The sequence below is a fragment of the Micrasema longulum genome, unplaced genomic scaffold (assembly GCF_059751315.1).
Source record: "Micrasema longulum isolate JH-2025_06_02 unplaced genomic scaffold, ASM5975131v1 h1tg000371l, whole genome shotgun sequence".
In the NCBI taxonomy this organism is placed as follows: Eukaryota; Metazoa; Arthropoda; class Insecta; order Trichoptera; family Brachycentridae; genus Micrasema; species Micrasema longulum.
This window is the reverse complement of record NW_028277572.1, coordinates 235,787-253,073: the sequence shown is the minus strand read 5'-3', so window position 1 is coordinate 253,073 and position 17,287 is coordinate 235,787. Positions and strand designations below refer to the sequence as shown.

Below are 17,287 nucleotides of genomic sequence, written 5' to 3'. Positions count from 1 at the left end.
ATTCAATTTCAATGCTGACAAAACCAGCTTTTATTTGTTTTGTAAAAAAGGTACAATATTACAAACAATCAGAATAAATAAAAAAGAAGAAACAGGGTACGTTGACAATATTTTTTTAATTAAATTTATTTGGGAAACAGGACAGTTCTACGTAAGTATTTATAGTTCATAACATCATATTATTTATTGCATGGATGACTTTTGACATGTCTATCTTCAAGTATTTGTTGAATTTAGTCATGCCATGTCTTTCTCGGTATTCCTTTATTTCTGCATCCATCAACATTCACATTGTAAATATTTTTATCTGTTCTTTCGCTGTCCATTCGCTCTACATATCCAAACCAACGCACATCTCCTTTCTTAATTTTGTCGATAATGCCTACCACAGCAATACATAATGTACGGATATCGACATTTGTGCATCTATCGTACATAGTTTCAGTACACATTCGCCTGAGAGATCACATTTCAGCCTACTCTACGCTCCCATACATCAGAGTCGGGGCCAGGACTCCATTGTGAACTGATAATTTTGCTTCTTGTGGCAAACATTTATTTGCCGAGGTTAATTTAAGTTCACAGTTCACTCTGTTCCCAGCACTCACCCTCCTGTTCCTGGTTCCTTACTTCGACGATGAAGCCATGACAAAAGAACAACAGCGTGCTTGCAACCTCCTGAAAATAAATGAGTATTTTTACTGACTTTTATATAACTGGTCATACCATCTTAATATGATGCTGGAGTTCAATTCTATGGATTTTTTCATATGGGAGTTGCATAATTTTTTACTTTGCTTATAATATACAAGGTATATATTTCAAAAAGAGGATTTTTCTGATATTATCTTACTTTATTTTAGCTAAACTGTTGAAATTCTATGGATTAAAAATCTTTTAACTCCTTTTTAAAAGCTGGTATGCAATTTAAAAACTGTAAAAGGCGTCAAATACTGTTGTTTTCAATATAGAACTATTTGCACCCATTTTACACCTTTCTTTTCTTCATATTATAAAATATTAATCTGAGATATTAGATTAAATAAGTTAATATGATGGACAAAATACTTGTTTATACCGAAAAGTTTTAGTTGCCCATTAAAAATATATTAGATATTTCTGAATACTACTACTGAAGACAGGTCAAAAATAATTACAATAAAACAGTTATATTCTTGCTTTCTCAAAACAAAGAACAAGTCAGATGATGAACATTTTGTTACATTGCTACTAACCTTGAGCCGCTGGACAATCTTCACATATACAAGACTCCACTATTTCCTCCCTTTCATTTCATATCAAAGTAACAGAATTTGGCGTACTTTGTGCTCCGGTGTGACATGTGCTTTTACTAATCCAATTCGTTGAACGTGCACGTATCCAATTGCATTATTGCCATAATTTTCCCAGGACGACCTGTGTAAAAAAATATATAATCGTTAGTATCTATCAATCTAGTGATTAAAATAAAATATTATAAACATTCATGTCTTGAATATAACATTTATCTGATGCCAAGTACATTATTGCTAATAATAAGTATGGATTTAAAAAGCAAATCATACATTTTAGGAAGAACACGGATTATAAATGTACACATACAATAAGCATAAACTTCGTTCTTAACCATCGGGAACAAAAATTAGGTTATGACTTGTCAAGTAATATTTTAATTAATATTTTACATAATAATTGATACACATCGATATTATTTTATATTAAATATTTACATGCCTTCGTTTTTTTAAGTTTAGGGTGTTTAATATATCAACAATTTATAATGCCAACTGGTTTCCTAACACAAAACGAGGTTAGAATGACACTTGTATTCGGGGAATGTTTAAGATACTATTTTAATGATTCATGTCAAACATCAACACATATAATTGATAAATACATTAAATCTATAAATATTTATAACAATTACTTACTTTGCAGCCTTGATTCCTTGAATTTTCGCACTATTATACTGCATATTTGTAGCAAAAAAAGACGCTAAAATAATCGCATCATCATTCGGCAAATTATCCAATTGGGCTTTTGAAATTCCGTCTTCCATTATTTTGAATTATTTCTTTATCACTGTAGAGTAATTATAATTTACATTTATAACTTAATACATAATTCACAACGTCAAAATCCTTTATAAAACGCACGCGACATTGACAACCCGTACCAACAGTATGCAAAAATAACAGCCATTGAAGACGAAAGCGGCTTGTGACGTCACGACCAATCATATGGCGTTTTTGTAAAGGCGTATTTTTCAACATTTTTATTTTTAAAATTAAGAATGAAAACATATTTCTACAATATCCATATTGATTATAAAAATATAATTATTGTTTCTAAATCCATTTCACATATTTTTATCGGTATTCGTAGTATGTGATATTTCCCTATTATTTACATTTAATAAAAAACTTGCTGAATTTTTTTTTATTTGAACAATAATAAATACAAATATGAATATTTTTTTTACCCTTTTGATAGTAAATATTTACACAATATATTGTCGGCATAAAAACATAAAACTCTCTAAATGACAAAATTTGAGATTTTTTTTTGAGCTTCATGAACCGATAAAATCCTCCGAGGTTAAGTTTCAAAGTTATTATGAATAAAAGACAACTAAAAATTAATTGAAAACCATTAATTGTATTTACCAGATATTGTTTTTGAAATCGCAAAAAATGAAACCATTTAAAGAAATTAAGACGGTTTCATGTGGTATGTATCATGTCCAAAATATGCATAACGAAGATTGGAAAATACTTTTTTTGAGTCAAATAGATTTTTTTCAGAATAGGCAATAATGCATTTAGAGGGTTTTATCAGTTAACTGACGATATTTATTGTAATATTGATGTTATGTTCATAGTCTATGTGTTGATAACTGCATCTAGTTCATTTTGGATGACTTCCAGTTGTAAATGAAAACTTTTCAATTCATCAATGTCAAATTCAATGCAGTGTTCAGAGTTATTTTCACTTTCACCAGTTTCCAAATTGAATAGAATACTCGTACTTCGCTCCAGTTGGTTTTTGCTCGACGTCATCTCCAGATTAACTTGCCACATAGCTTTAGTCACTTCATCGATATTACCAATATTTGCTACGCTGTATTCTTCCATCGTTTTTTTAGTAAGGATCTTATAATTGTCAATAAATATTTGTGCTTTATCTTCATTCATTTTGAGTACAGTTGTGAGGTCATTCAAAATGAAGCTCGGGCGCATTATGAATTTTACCATTCTCTTCATTATATGTCTGATGCTTTTAATCAATAGAGTGACATTGTCGGTGTCCAGATTCAAAACTTTTTCTAAAGCAAGAAGTTCATCGGCAGTAAAGAGACCTGCTTCTGCTTTTCCAGCAATAGCTCCTACGATATGAGATATAAGCTGGTCAAACTTGACTTTATCAGTTTTGTTAATTAACTCAATTCCATTTTGCAATCTGAAATTTAACACAATTCTAATATAAAAATGTTATCTCACAAGTTACTATAAAAACACTGTACATAATGAGGTAATGGGTACCAAAATGACAAACCCATTTGGTGGTGCATCCGCTAACTTTAGGGTCTACATTTCAGTCTTGTGATTCATGTTCTATGGAGAGGTTACAATAATCGAAACTACTTCCGTTTGAAATTGAAAATCTTTTGTATTTTTGCTAAGTAAAAATTTTGCTGACAAAAGGAATGACACTTACCCAGCTGCAACTTTTATCCAACATAATTCCATAATAATAATAATTGTACCAATGACTATTTTTTTTATAAAACCAATTTCAATTGAATATTAATTAAAAGCGATTCAAATATTAGCAGTTATAGGAGGTTCCGCATTTTGCAATGCCATCAATTTAATAATATGAACCAAAACCACTATATTTTCTTAATTTCCTGTATCCTGTTTTCTATTTTGATTTTTAATAAATCACAAAATTACAAATATGACCAGAGATTATTTAAACTTTTAATGTCAGTGACAGCTGACAGATCATGGAGTGTGGCGTTCTAATAAAAATACCGATCACCGTTACCGTTTTATGAGTTCTGAGTGGTTTGAAATAAAGGCGAAATTTCGGTAGTCATATTATGGCAAAAGGTACCATCTGTTGTTTTTTTAAATATTTGAAAGAGCTGAATTACGATTTTATTTAAATTTTCAAACTCAAATATTTTAGGGTTTTTCCAAATTTCAATTCAATTATTTATCTTTTAAAATATTGATGTCGTTTTTTTCATTTTTCTATTTCTATTTACTGAAATATTTATTGAAACTGCAAAAAACAAAAACTACCTTTTTTAATGTTTTCAAACATCACCTGTTTTATTTCCTAATATTATTATTAAGCATGGTTGGTGATTAACAATGAATACCTGGTTATTTTAGATGAAAATAAATGCATTGATTGAAATATTTTAGACACTAACTGATATTAGAATTAACTTAAAAAAGGCACTATGAAATAATCATAATTTAATTATTCTGGGGGAGTGAGAATAAATTAAAGACACGCTTGCATAACAAGTTTTACGAACAGAACCATCCATCAAGTAAAATAAAATATTTATGGAATGAGGGAATACATTAAATTGATTAAACACACACTAATGGTGAAGGGGGTTGCGTCGATCGCCCAAAGTGTTGCAATATAAGTTTAAAAAATCCTGAAATGTCAGGAAGTTAAACCTGCTATTTTGTATTTACGTTGCGGTTGCAGCAGCCGATTTTTTTTGCTCTGCATAAACTGTATTTTTGATTAATCATAATAAAACAAGTTTATTTTACTAATAATGATCAAATTATTATCATCAAGCCCTTTTTCTAATAGTAAAGTGACAGTTAATTTGAAATTATTTTCATTTTTGTATAGCTGATAACTTTGTTTCCTTTGCAACTTTGCATTTGCTATCTATTTTGGAACGAAATAATTGGTTTCCTCTTTGTTTTCTCGGCCTCGAAAGCCAATTTGCTGAGAGGATTATAAATCTCATATTACTTTTAATCATTGTTCTAATGATTGAATCTATAAAATAGGAGCATACCAGCAAATATTCGAGGATGTATGAAATCGGGTCAGAAATGCAATTTGATGTAAACCATAGATCACTAATGGATGATCGGTAATTCCAATATTCTCAACACCGGCAGTATAGAGGTGAAGAATATTTATCTGTCAAAATTTGAGGTGATTGTCAAAAGTCAAAATTGTGTCCGTGACATTGCTCTACGTTAGAATGCTAATTAGTTTTGTTAGGAATATCAAAGTTCTTCTAACGTTATCTGACTCATTTGGGGGTGACATTTTTAATCATCTACCTAAATGATGAACGCGTATCTTCACAAATTAATTATCACTTATTTAGCTTGGTTATAAACTTCTCCAATTGGATTCAAACGCGTAGGCGTTAGTGCGTTAAGGTTATAGAACGAAAATGGATAAAACAATTACTGACATAGCTCTCAAACGACACGTAAAATATTTTTTAAGACTTTTAAACGTTTTGCCGTCGGGTCTATCTTCTCATGATACGACAAGGTGAGCTATAATATATTATTCTAAATTTCTTAGGTATATAGAGAAAAACGGATGCAAGAAAAAGATGTCAAATTTTTCGAATGGATCTCAGTTAAACTAATAAAGTAATTGTTTCAGATTGACTTTGGCATTTTTTTCTATATCGGGCTTGGATTTGCTAAAATCGCTATCGGCCCTGTCGTCTATTTCACCAAATATATCAACAAATATAATTGAATGGATTTATAGACTTCAGATCTTACCCCAAAATGAAGGTAAGCTAAAAATATGTAATTATGTATTCAGCCTAGAATTTAATATATTAGTAAAAAGGATATCAACGCTTATAAATTAATGTCAAAAATCACTAAAATATGTAAGTTGGCATTTACCTGTTAATATACTGTATTTTTTCAAAATCGATTGTTGATAAATTAATACAATTTAGAAATTCTAAATTAATAATAATATCTAAAATAATCATAATTATATAATTATTGTGGTGAAAGATCATTACCAGTTGCTCTCCTTAGTATGTTCAATTCTCTATCTAGGGATATAATAATTAGCATTAAGTAAATTTAATTGTTACTTAAAAGATAGTATACTTAAAAGGGCCACAAGAAAGCACTTATTTTAATTAACAGTAAATATATTTAAGTTTTAACACCATTAAACCCCATAAAGACTCAGATTATATGCAGCAAATCTTGTCCTGACCTTAATCAACCTATCTATAATAATGGGCAGAAGATTGAGAAAGTTGACAGCTTTAAATACTTGGGCGTTCACTTAACTGATAATATGAAAGCATGCACAAAGAGCTAGCAACACACCTAGGAATTGCTGGAGCAGCTTTGAACATGATGCGTGTTGTCTGGAACTCATGTCTATACTCAGTCAAAACGAAATGCCGATAATTCAACTCTGGTATAATGCCAGTAGTCCTATTTAGGTGCGAATCTTGGCACCTTACCAAAGCTCAAAACGTCAAAACTTCTGAGTTTTGAGAGTAAGTGCTTGAGGAGAATATTAGGCACATAGTGGTTCGATTTCATAACTAACATTGAAGTCTGAGAACGAACGCAGCAGCATCCTATAATGAGCTTCTTGAGGATGAGGCAGTGGACCTGGCTTGGACATGTGCTGCGCATGCCTCATGAGAACCTAAACCCATGTTGCCTCTTTTTTACACCTGCGTTGCTAGTTGCAAGAAAAAAATCCAAGAAATATTTTTTCTCAGTTGGCTTAGTGGGTTATTCCTTAAACAAAAAGGAAATCTATTTCCAACATAATGTATTTTTATATTATTGCATGTATTGTACAATATATATATATATATATATATATTGTACCTTGTATATATAAACAACACACATAACCTTGTTTAATTTTTTAAAACAAATAAATACTACTGTGCAGCATTGAACTGAAAAAAAGATTTTTTAATTTTATATTACCTAATGTATATATTTTTTTAGATGATGATATGAGTGTTTGTGGATTTCAAGGCTCCTCTACACTGAACATAGATTTGGATGACTGTACCAAAAATTACCGATGCGGTCACCTTACTATGACTTATACAGGACTTTGCTGTCTTATTATTTTAGGAGATGACCTTTCTAGAGTTCACAGAAAAGCCATCATAGCTGGTTAGTTATACACTATTTTCTAATATTGAAATATTTCATTTTTATCCCATCAATAGTTCAGTTTTTGAACATAGGCACTAATGCAGTGTGCTCAATACAGAAAAATAATCTTACCAACAAAACAGTACTTAATAAAAAATCCAAATTCTTAAGTACAACTACCCTGAGAACCAACTTTTGGATTGATAAAATATAGATGAGTAAACTGATTTCAGAAAAAAGTTTCTGGGACACGCTGAATGGGTTAAGAACCCATAGTCAAGATCTTGTATTCAATCTTGGATTTGTCTTCTGAAATAAGCATACCTACTTGATAAAAAAAACAAAAAAAACTGCAGCATTAGCGTTAAATCCTTATTAATAAAATCTTTTCTATTAATTAAAAATTATATATATTATAAATTGAAAATTACCACATTTTAAAATTGTGTTTGTAATCATGAAGCATTTTTAACAGGAGTAAAATGCTTACAAAAACCAGAAGGGAATTATTCTGCAACATTATCGGGAACAGAAGCAGACATGCGTTTTTTGTATTGTGCAGCGTGCATTAGTTATATTCTGAATGACTGGTCAGGATTTGATGTGGAGAAAGCTACAAATTATATAATCACTAGCATTGTAAGTAAACTTTTGTCTAAGTAATTAATATTGGCAACAATTTTATGCATGAGGTTATGCAAAAATGTGTTTGACCACGCCAACCTCAACCTTATAATTGATGTTTAACATCAGGCGCATTTTTCAACAATATGATAACCAATTTAGCTTGGCTGTTCAGTTTAATATATAAAAATTACTTAACAGAACGAAAAAAGGTGATAAAATTTTTACATTTCTTATTTTTAAATATAAAAAATTAACAAAAAAGTTGCATAACACATTTTTACAGAACACCTTAAAAACTATTACCTTTACAATAATTCAAAAATGTTTTAAACAATGTTGCTTCCCAAAATATGTAATATGTAAATCTATAATTTTTATATTTTTTTTAATGTAAAATTATCAATAGAATTTATTTTATTGTGATGGAAAATTTTAAGTAAAAAATGAAATTGAAATAAAAGCTTCATTTTCTAAACCGGATGTTAAAAATACCTTGGGATTTACTAACAATATGAATTCCCTAATTACAAAAAAGTTAACTGCCCTTTGTAATAAACAAAAGTTGTTGGCAGTTCTGGCAAAGAAAGCGTATATTGTAGGGTTAACACATTGTCGCAATATTGTTATCATGTTAGCCACATATTCATCTTTATTCCCAACAATACATTAAGCACAGTAAAGCAGTGTTACATTGTTTTTAGTCCAGTTGCGTGGTTTTTAGTTAACACATCGAGGTATTACTACAGAGAATTGTGAAGTTTAAACTCATTAAACTGTTTTTTCAAAATAAGAATATCAGTTTTAGATCATGGTTCTAACACTAACAGATTTTTTCCATTTTGTAGCTTGACACATTTTTGCATAACACCATCCATATGCACTGGAACCTCTTTTTACACGCAGGATATGTTCTACAAAGTACCATAAAAAGTACACTAAAAAATAACAATGCTCAATAGGTTACCTTGTGTAAAAATCAATCCGGGATTTTAGAAAAATTTAATTATTTACTGTTATTCATTGTACTTCAATTTTTTACATGACATCAAAATACTTGAAAAAATTGTGACAAGGACAGACAGGGGACACATCGCATTTTAACACACATAAAATAATGTTCAAAGTTAGCTGGGTAGTTATGTGGGTACATCAAAATGAATTTGGTCCATGTGTAAGCGATTTTGCTGATGAATCAGGAGGAAAAATGAATTAATCATTCTAACATACAGTATACTGATACATGCATAAAGAAATGGGATAAGTTAGAAGTTTAGACAAAGAAATCTGGTATCAGTGATATGAAAAAAATATTCTTACGCAGAGTTGGAAAAACAGGCGAGCCTGATGTCAGAATTAAATTGTAGCCAACGATTTGACGACCCTACCTGAAAATATTTATCAATGACAAAAAGGACAATACGCTTTAAAGAGACATTCCTGAAAGAATTGCTTTTCGTAGTGAAAATAAAATTTAATTTGGAAAAAAAAGACTTCATAAAATTACTGTCTACGAGATAAGAATGTGAATTTCAATTTTACGCGGAATACTCAATACTTATAAGAATAACAGTTGCAATAAAAGTAATGAAGAGTATTGATGCAACTGCTTAGATGAAGAACCCGGACTTAATCAAATTGACTTCTTTTTTATAATTTGTGTTTACCCAGTTGTAACTTATTGAAATATCATCAGATGTCATATTTTACGTTAATTATAATAATTTAAAAAAATATTTTCACCATAAAACAGCTTTTTGATAATAAAATATACATTTTCTTAAAAGTGGTTTATTCAAAATACATTTTGTCCCCATTGAGTCACACCAAAATGTATTTTGTCCACGTGGTTGCGTCAAAACACGTTTTGTCCATAACTATTCATTAATTATTTCCTAAAATAAAAGTTAGTATATCTTTTTGTTTAATTGTACATTTTTTCTACGCTATTTCGAGGATTTTTTCAGTTTTAAAAGAAAAGGACTAATGTGGACAAAATACTATTTGATGTATTGCTCCTCATTTTATTTGGTTATTTAATATATACCTATTGATACTTAACCACTTAATAAAAAAATCAAGAGCTAAATGAATTTTGTATTGATTTCTATTTTACTATTTTAGAATTATGACTATGGAATTAGTCAAGGACCAGAATTAGAGTCACACGGAGGCACAACATTTTGCGCAATCGCCACATTAAGTTTAAGTGATCAACTAGATAAACTGTCCACGCAACAAGTAGATGGTCTTAAACGGTGGCTCGTCAACAGACAGGTTGATGGATTCCAAGGAAGACCAAACAAACCGGTGGATACGTGTTACAGTTTTTGGATCGGCGCCACTCTTAAAATGTTGGGTGCACTTGAGCTGACAGATTTTGAATCAAACAAGAAATATGTTCTAGACACTCAAGACTCAATAGTTGGCGGATTTTCCAAATGGCCCGATACAAACTCTGACCCTTTACATACATATCTAGGATTAGGAGGTCTAAGTTTAATTGGAGAAGATTATTTGAATGAAGTTATGCCAAGTCTAAATATTAGTGTGAGAGCTTATGATCATTTAAAACAACTACAAGAGAAATGGAAAAATGAATGACTGTTGCTAGTAAAGTTTTTATAAACAACGTTGAATTTAACAAATTACAACAGGGATGGAGAATACCTTAAATAAGGGAATATGGAAGTCAAGGCATTTACAGGGCTTATGACTTGTCATTGGCTGGTTTAAGTGGCCACTTTACACACTGTGTAACATTCACCATTTTGCCTATGTTTGAACATCCACATTTCTTCAATTGTTCCATTTGTTGATTTTAGTGAAGTTAAAGAGCTGAAACCTTTATTGTTGTGAATAGATTCATCTGACTGAATTATTTCACCTACTAGGCAACGCCTGAAAACAATTTTTCAATTTTTAAACTTCTTCTTGGACCAGTTGGTTTCATTATATTTAGGGTATTCTCCATCCCTGTTGTAATTTGTTAATCTTAATGACTCCCAAGGGGGTGAAATCCAGTCTTTTGTCTGCGAACATTTGTACAAACTCAAATATTGTAACGTTGAATTTGATTAAAAAAATATTGTTCAATTTAACTTTCATAATTATTACATTGGATTTGATTATTAGTAGTGTTCATTATATTTTTCATTATTCTGTTTTATTTTGTCCTCTTAGGTTTTTTATTCCATTGTGTGTATGTCCCATAGTTTTGTTATTTATTAAACATGTATTTGTTATATTTATTCATTTACTGTTGATAAATTGCGTTTAATTAAATTAATCACATCCATACAAATCCACATGTCGTGTCTATAATAATTTTTGAAGAGTGTAGCACCGACTTTGCCATACAATGTGATCTGTATGAAATGTAGGTACATAATATAGTATTTAAAAATAAAAAAATAAGAATTTGAGATTAAGGCACAACGATAAACCATGAGGCTGATTTGAAATTTAAAGTTCACTGAAAAATAAAGATTATTATTTGATATAATACTAGTATGAATTTATACAATAAAATTTTATTTTACATATTATAGTATTATAAAATTAGATAATTATTTTTTATATTATTTTGTTATTTTCTTTATTAAATAAATAAATACTATTGAAAGATTAATACATATTATTTGTTTACGGACTCATTTGGTCAATTTAGTTATAATAAAATACATTATAAGTTTTTTTATAAACATGTATGATTAAAACAAAATACAACCACAAAAAATGAAAGCTTGGAAAAAATTCAATATTTTTCTTAATGATAATATTAATAATTCATAAAATGTATTTTATGTTTTATTTACATTTTAAGAATGACTAATATTGTTTATTATTAATCAATTTGTAATTTTTGTTCACACCTGATAGTGGTTTTACTATATCACATGTAATGAATTAAAATTTAATCCAAAAATAAAAGGGGGATGGTTTCAATATGCATATGAAATTCTTCAAAGCAGAAGTTTCCCCAAAATCTGTAACATTATTTACATCATTGTTATTTTTAAGTATTGAAGTATCCTTCAAATGATTTATTCTGCTAGCAAAACATTAAATTTGTGAGCAAAAAAGATAGTTAATTGAGCAACAACAAATGGGAATACAGCAGTGTGTGTGTGTGTGTGTGTGTGTGTGTTCCATACATATCTTGAAAGAACAAATAAGATCAGGGTAAGACAATTTTAGATATGAACGATTCATTTAAAATTAAAATATCGCACTGATTAAAAGTGTAAACATTATATGGGGCACTGTTCGCTCACATACAGTGGAGATAAATATAAACGAGAGTTATGTACGATTTTGATAGCATCAGGGTGAGAGTTGTATATGATATGAAATAAAGTTATGATACGCTGAAGTGTCTGTAGCAGTGTTGAGGTCGTTGAATCAGAGGTCTGAGGTAAAATCCTACATTATCACATTTTGTTTTCCATTTTCTAACTTGGTTATTTACAACTAACTGAAAATAGCCCTAAAATGATAATATTTGCTAAATCAAAGAATGTAAAGATTTATTTTTTTAAATGTGATGTAATGTAAACTAAAATTATATGTTATTTTCCTTAGGTCCCCAATTTTGTCCCTTAGCTCCTTGTTTTGTCACAAGTTAGCTCTCATGAGAGAAGAGTACTAAATAATCTTATTACAATTATTTATGACAATTCCTTATAATTTCATAATACACATTTTATTATTATTTCTCTATCTCGGATGATTTTCTGAACGTTAACATGAAATTATGTGTTATTTGTTAAGTAGGACTGCTTTTTCAAATTTGTATTTCACTTTACAAAACAAGATGAAAATTCTTTTAATAACTTTTACCGAATATAACTCTTTGCTATCGATTATTCTGTGGCCTGGACCTAAAAGGGCCAATGTCAGATTTCATTTTTATGTGACCACCATTTTGTAGAGGGGCAATGTTTATTGAAAAAAACATAAATGACTTTTTTATATACACATACATAATGTGTGATAATGTGTTTTTATTCATATTTGTTTCAAACAGTTCATTATAACACCACAAAGTGGCTGAAAAATTACCCTCCTGTAATATTGCGATTTACAAAATTGGCTCTTTTAGATCCAAGCCACAGAGGATTGGAATTTAAACATTTTCTTTTGGCTCACATTTCTTTTCATGTTTAAATCATTGTTTTCTTAAATGTTTATCTCACGTTGATGTAACAAAATAATTTATTTTTTTATGCCAGTGTTGTGTTAAGAACGCAAAGTTTTATTTAACACGTGCTGTGTAGTACACTTTTTACATTTAATTAAAAATGTTACTTAATCTATTGTCAGTATTAAATTATTATATTAATCTAGTGCTATGCATAAAACTAAAATGTCAAAGTTCAAAATATTTATCTGGCTGGTAGATAGGTACATAAATGTGTAAATAGATGTTTAATAAATAATTTATGTACATTGTTGTTTTAATTTATAAATAACTTGGATTAATATTTTTTAAATCAGGCTAGTTATCATTACTGACCATTTTTAACATATGAAATTGTCTGATCCTAGTAATTGACAATTAAGGTGGAATTATAAAGCTAAGAATTTAATATATATATTTTTTATATGGATTGCCTTTTATATGGACTACCCAATTAAATACATTCACAGAAAAACACCTGTTTAGTGAAAAAAATCCTTTCATTACAATATTTTAATCTTTGATTAAAGAAGAGCATAAACAACTCTGCCTATATTTTTTAGAAAAATTCCAAATATTGCGCTGTATGTAGGAAAATTACATCTGTTCCACAAAACACAATTTTAGAATGAAATTAGCGATGGGAAATCATATAATTTAAAATGTGCCCACGCACACAATTGTGCACTACAAACGTGTAATAATCGAATTGCCTTCTCCAATATTATTCATCATAATTTTATTGTTATTTATTATCTCGCACAAAACAAAATTATTAGGTTGGTACTGTGAATCTACACCTCGGGGCTATCTTCATATGCCACACTGTGTTAAATTTGTAACACGTTTGTAGTGTCCACACAGCCAAAAGTGTGCACACTGCCTATTTCAACACAATGTAGTACTACAATTGTGCGCTACACGGGGTGTGGTCCCATCGCTAAATGAAATTGTTTTGTTTCCATTACAATATACATATATGTATGTTATTAAATACTCTTGATATATTTGTTAAATTGAACAAAATAACTGTTTTTTTTCCTGTAGCAGTGATAGATCAAGAAAACCAACCTATGGAGTGGTGACAGATAAGAGTAGTAGCGAAGGGTTTCATTTTTTAAAAAGTAGAAACAAATTCCGTATTGACTTGTAATTTTGTAAAAAGTTAAGACACATTATCTCTTCATCTTGATACTGGTATATAAGTCAGTTGCATTAGAAAATGTTATTATATTATGAATATTTTAAATGAGCTCAAAGCAGTGCCATACAGGCATGTCATAATACATTTTTTTATTATTATTTCAACTAAAAATAATTATTGCCCGTGCAAATTATAAAATTACTCTTGTGTTCCAATAACTAAGACACTTGCCTCACGCCTAAAGTTCTGGGCCCCGATTACAATGCAAAATTAACAGTTTTCTTCAATTGTCTCTAGTAAAATCATATTTTCTGTGTAAAAATGTGTATAAATTTTTTAATTATCTTAGTTGGTAACTTGTAATTGGATGTTTCGAAAAAATCATACAAATATACGTATTTTCGTACAGAAAATTAGATTTTTCTTTATGGACAAGTGTAGATAACTCTGTTAACTTCCCATATTAATTGGGGACCCTAACTTTGATTTCCAGTTACGTATAAAGCTTAAAATGTGTTTTTTTCAAGCCTGCTGCGATTCATCATAGTAAAATTGAGTCTCTTCTGGTGCGAAAAATTAAACTCATTAAAAAATCAGGAAGACCTAGGTTATTAATTTTTTTATACATATAACAAAATTACTTATCTGTAAATATTTCGTAGCCGTGCAGTTAAATATATTGATTTGAAGTAAATCTTAATTAAGTACCTACTTTTTTTTTAGAAAAAAGTTTCAAAACATTCACCAATAGGTCCTGAATATGCATGTAAATATTTGCACTGTTTTCATGTACTAGTATATATTCCAAAAAGGGTAAGGAAACAATATTTATTGAATATTCATTTTGTGATCTTTTTACCAATATAGGCTATATATTATATTCTAGCAATATATGATTTAATTAAAAACTATGAGCTTTAAAAAATGCTGGTTATCTTAAGAGGAATGTTATATCGAATGGCTTTTTATTATAGAAAATCGTAAAAGTAACATTAAATTTACGTACTAGTACGTACGTAATAGTAATACGGGAAAATTTCCTTATATGAATAATAAACATACAATGTTACCAAGAGTGTCAAGTTTTTTTCAATTTATGTAAATAATTATTATCATATTAAACAATTGCATTAATTTGTATTGAAGTGTTTTACTTTTTATTGATATATACATATATATGAATTACAAATACTTAAAAAATTCATGCGGCTTTACGACTCCCATTCAGTTTGTATGATGGTCATTACTCTTTTAACTTATTTAATCAAAATCATGTGCATGTAGAGATATTTATTTAAATATATTTTTCTAGAGATTCTCTATTTAGAAAATCTCTCTAGAAAGGAATAAAACACTCAAACAAATGTTTAAAAAAAGTAATATAAAACAACAAACATGCAGTTTCTCTAAAAGGGTAGGCAGAGGTTGGAAAGCCACACTACATGCACACTGATTATTCTGACATCAATCTTTAAGTATTTGTTGGATTTGGCAATCCCTTATCATGTGTTATAATATAAGTTATCCATAATATTCATAACTGAAGTTGCAAATTGCTTTAAAAAGGGTTTTTTAAATTAAAATAATTGATGAATTAACTACCATTATATATTTTTTAATAAAGTTATATACAAAGTTTATTGAAGATGTTAAGCTTATATGTCCTTGTTCTTAGCGCTAATGGCTCCAGGATGCTTTGTTGGATCATACTTGTAGGTTTTCTGCAGGGGACCCTTCCCAGCCTTATTAAACAGCATCTCGTCCACTCGCATTCTGTCTTCGATTTCTCTGGTTATTTTCATGTTAGTCCAAGATTCTTTTACTCCTTTTACGAAACCTTTTGATTTTATAGGAAGCGTATCAGGTGTGTGCCGGATGATCTTTTCAATTTTAAAATATTCTCTCACTCTGGGTATCTTCAGGATAGATACTTGAATCAAGGAGATAAAGTTGGAGGAAGTCCAGTAGCACAATATGGCTCCCGGGAAGTTGATGATGAAGGGGAACATGATAACTGGCAGTGCGCGTAATCCATACTTCATCAGTACCATGTTGTTGGCATTCATGCGTCCAGTTTCAGCGCCAATCTCAATAGTCACTAACAGAGTCAGACTTGTGATAATAGGGAGAAGGTAAAACTGATCAGGAACACACAAGTCCGTAAACCAAAAGAGTCCTCCAGTTGACATGCTTTCTACAGGGCAGTTAGCCATTCTTCGGAGACCCACAAAGAAAGAAATAAAGAACGGTGCCTGCACCAAAGGTACCAGCATACTTCTAACTGGACTTAAACCCTTTTCCTTCATAAATAGCATCAATTCTTGTGCGTAGCGTGCGGAATCCAATTGGTTACCCGTTTGTCGAGCCTGGGTCATTTTTAACTGAATCGCTTGGATTTGAGGCAAGTTATTATTCATGCGCGCATTGTTTCTCTGCGCTATTATGACAATAGGGAATACTAGTAATCTCACACAAATTGTACCTATGATTATGGCACCCCACCAAGGAATATCATAAGTGACGTGCAAGTATTCTAGAGAGTTTTGTACGATGCCAACTGGACTCCAACCGCCTAAACCCATGCTAGCTAATGTGGGTTCTCCATTAGCCGATAAACTGGTTACATGTTCTACAATATCAGGAACTGAAATAGTGGGGGGAGGCTCAGGAATATCGGGTAGTGTAGAATTGGCGAAACCAGCGGCGAATTGTTTATTGATGAGGGGCGCTGAATATTGCGCACAGCGACCATTTTCCTTTTTTAAGACGGACCAGTTTGTACAGAGATAATATTGCTGCCTTCCATTCCAAAAGTGATGATTTCTTTTGAAATAATTGAATTTGTGTGTGTTTTGAGCTGTAACCTCAAACGTCTGATATACACTGAGGCATTTACTCTGGCAACGAACGATTTTCAACATTTTCAGCACGTATCGACTAATAATGAAATCACAAAGGCAAAGTGTATTACTGCCCAGCGTAAATGCACATTTTTGTGAAACCAAATACAAATATCGGAAAAAAGCGAAGGGGTTAGGTTAGAATTTGCTGATTCGCTCAGATCTCATCAAATTAATCTATGGATTTAAGCACAGACAATGAAGTACAGATGAGAAAGCGCAAATATAGACAAAATGTTAGTTACAAAAATCATAAAAATAAATTCAC

The 17,287-nt window shown here is 30.2% G+C and overlaps 3 protein-coding genes and 1 long non-coding RNA gene across 5 annotated transcripts; 1 reads left to right on the top strand and 3 right to left on the bottom strand.

Moving 5' to 3' along the window:
* Position 1: 1 nt before the first annotated feature.
* LOC148282157 (uncharacterized) lies at positions 2-2,206 on the bottom strand. The gene is made up of 3 exons (XR_015822157.1): positions 1,932-2,206; positions 1,236-1,416; positions 2-678 (listed from the first exon to the last, which is right to left on the bottom strand). It is a non-coding gene; the product is annotated as an uncharacterized LOC148282157 (long non-coding RNA).
* A 631-nt stretch (positions 2,207-2,837) lies between these two features.
* Vlet (COMM domain containing 10 protein valette) lies at positions 2,838-6,463 on the bottom strand. Of its 2 annotated transcripts, none has more exons than XM_088225545.1 (2): positions 6,369-6,463; positions 2,838-3,459 (listed from the first exon to the last, which is right to left on the bottom strand). In XM_088225545.1, the coding sequence occupies exons 1-2, from the start codon at positions 6,395-6,397 to the stop codon at positions 2,883-2,885; spliced, it is 606 nt and encodes a 201-aa protein (XP_088081671.1). In that variant the 5' UTR covers positions 6,398-6,463; the 3' UTR covers positions 2,838-2,882. The 2 variants fall into 2 exon arrangements, with proteins under 2 accessions (XP_088081671.1, XP_088081670.1); XM_088225544.1 differs by lacking the exon at positions 6,369-6,463 and adding an exon at positions 3,718-4,018.
* On the top strand, positions 5,200-10,534 carry betaggt-I (geranylgeranyl transferase type-1 subunit beta). Its single transcript, XM_088225540.1, has 5 exons — positions 5,200-5,553; positions 5,671-5,807; positions 7,014-7,187; positions 7,645-7,808; positions 9,918-10,534. The coding sequence occupies exons 1-5, from the start codon at positions 5,450-5,452 to the stop codon at positions 10,395-10,397; spliced, it is 1,059 nt and encodes a 352-aa protein (XP_088081666.1). The 5' UTR covers positions 5,200-5,449; the 3' UTR covers positions 10,398-10,534.
* Positions 10,535-15,709: 5,175 nt separating this feature from the next.
* OXA1L (OXA1L mitochondrial inner membrane protein) lies at positions 15,710-17,244 on the bottom strand. The gene has a single exon (XM_088225543.1). It carries the CDS (start codon positions 17,038-17,040, stop codon positions 15,775-15,777), a length of 1,266 nt encoding a protein of 421 aa, XP_088081669.1. The 5' UTR covers positions 17,041-17,244; the 3' UTR covers positions 15,710-15,774.
* Between the last annotated feature and the right edge of the window lie 43 nt (positions 17,245-17,287).

Excerpts from the sequence above, each read along its gene's own strand:
- Vlet (XM_088225544.1), bottom strand. The coding sequence starts at position 3,749 with ATGGAATTATGTTGGATAAAAGTTGCAGCTGG. Across the intron at positions 3,460-3,717 it reads TGGATAAAAGTTGCAGCTGG|ATTGCAAAATGGAATTGAGT; the intron begins GTAAGTGTCATT and ends GTTAAATTTCAG.
- OXA1L (XM_088225543.1), bottom strand. The coding sequence starts at position 17,040 with ATGTTGAAAATCGTTCGTTGCCAGAGTAAATGCCTCAGTGTATATCAG.
- betaggt-I (XM_088225540.1), top strand. The coding sequence starts at position 5,450 with ATGGATAAAACAATTACTGACATAGCTCTCAAACGACACGTAAAATAT. Across the intron at positions 5,808-7,013 it reads GATCTTACCCCAAAATGAAG|ATGATGATATGAGTGTTTGT; the intron begins GTAAGCTAAAAA and ends ATATTTTTTTAG. Across the intron at positions 7,188-7,644 it reads CAGAAAAGCCATCATAGCTG|GAGTAAAATGCTTACAAAAA; the intron begins GTTAGTTATACA and ends CATTTTTAACAG.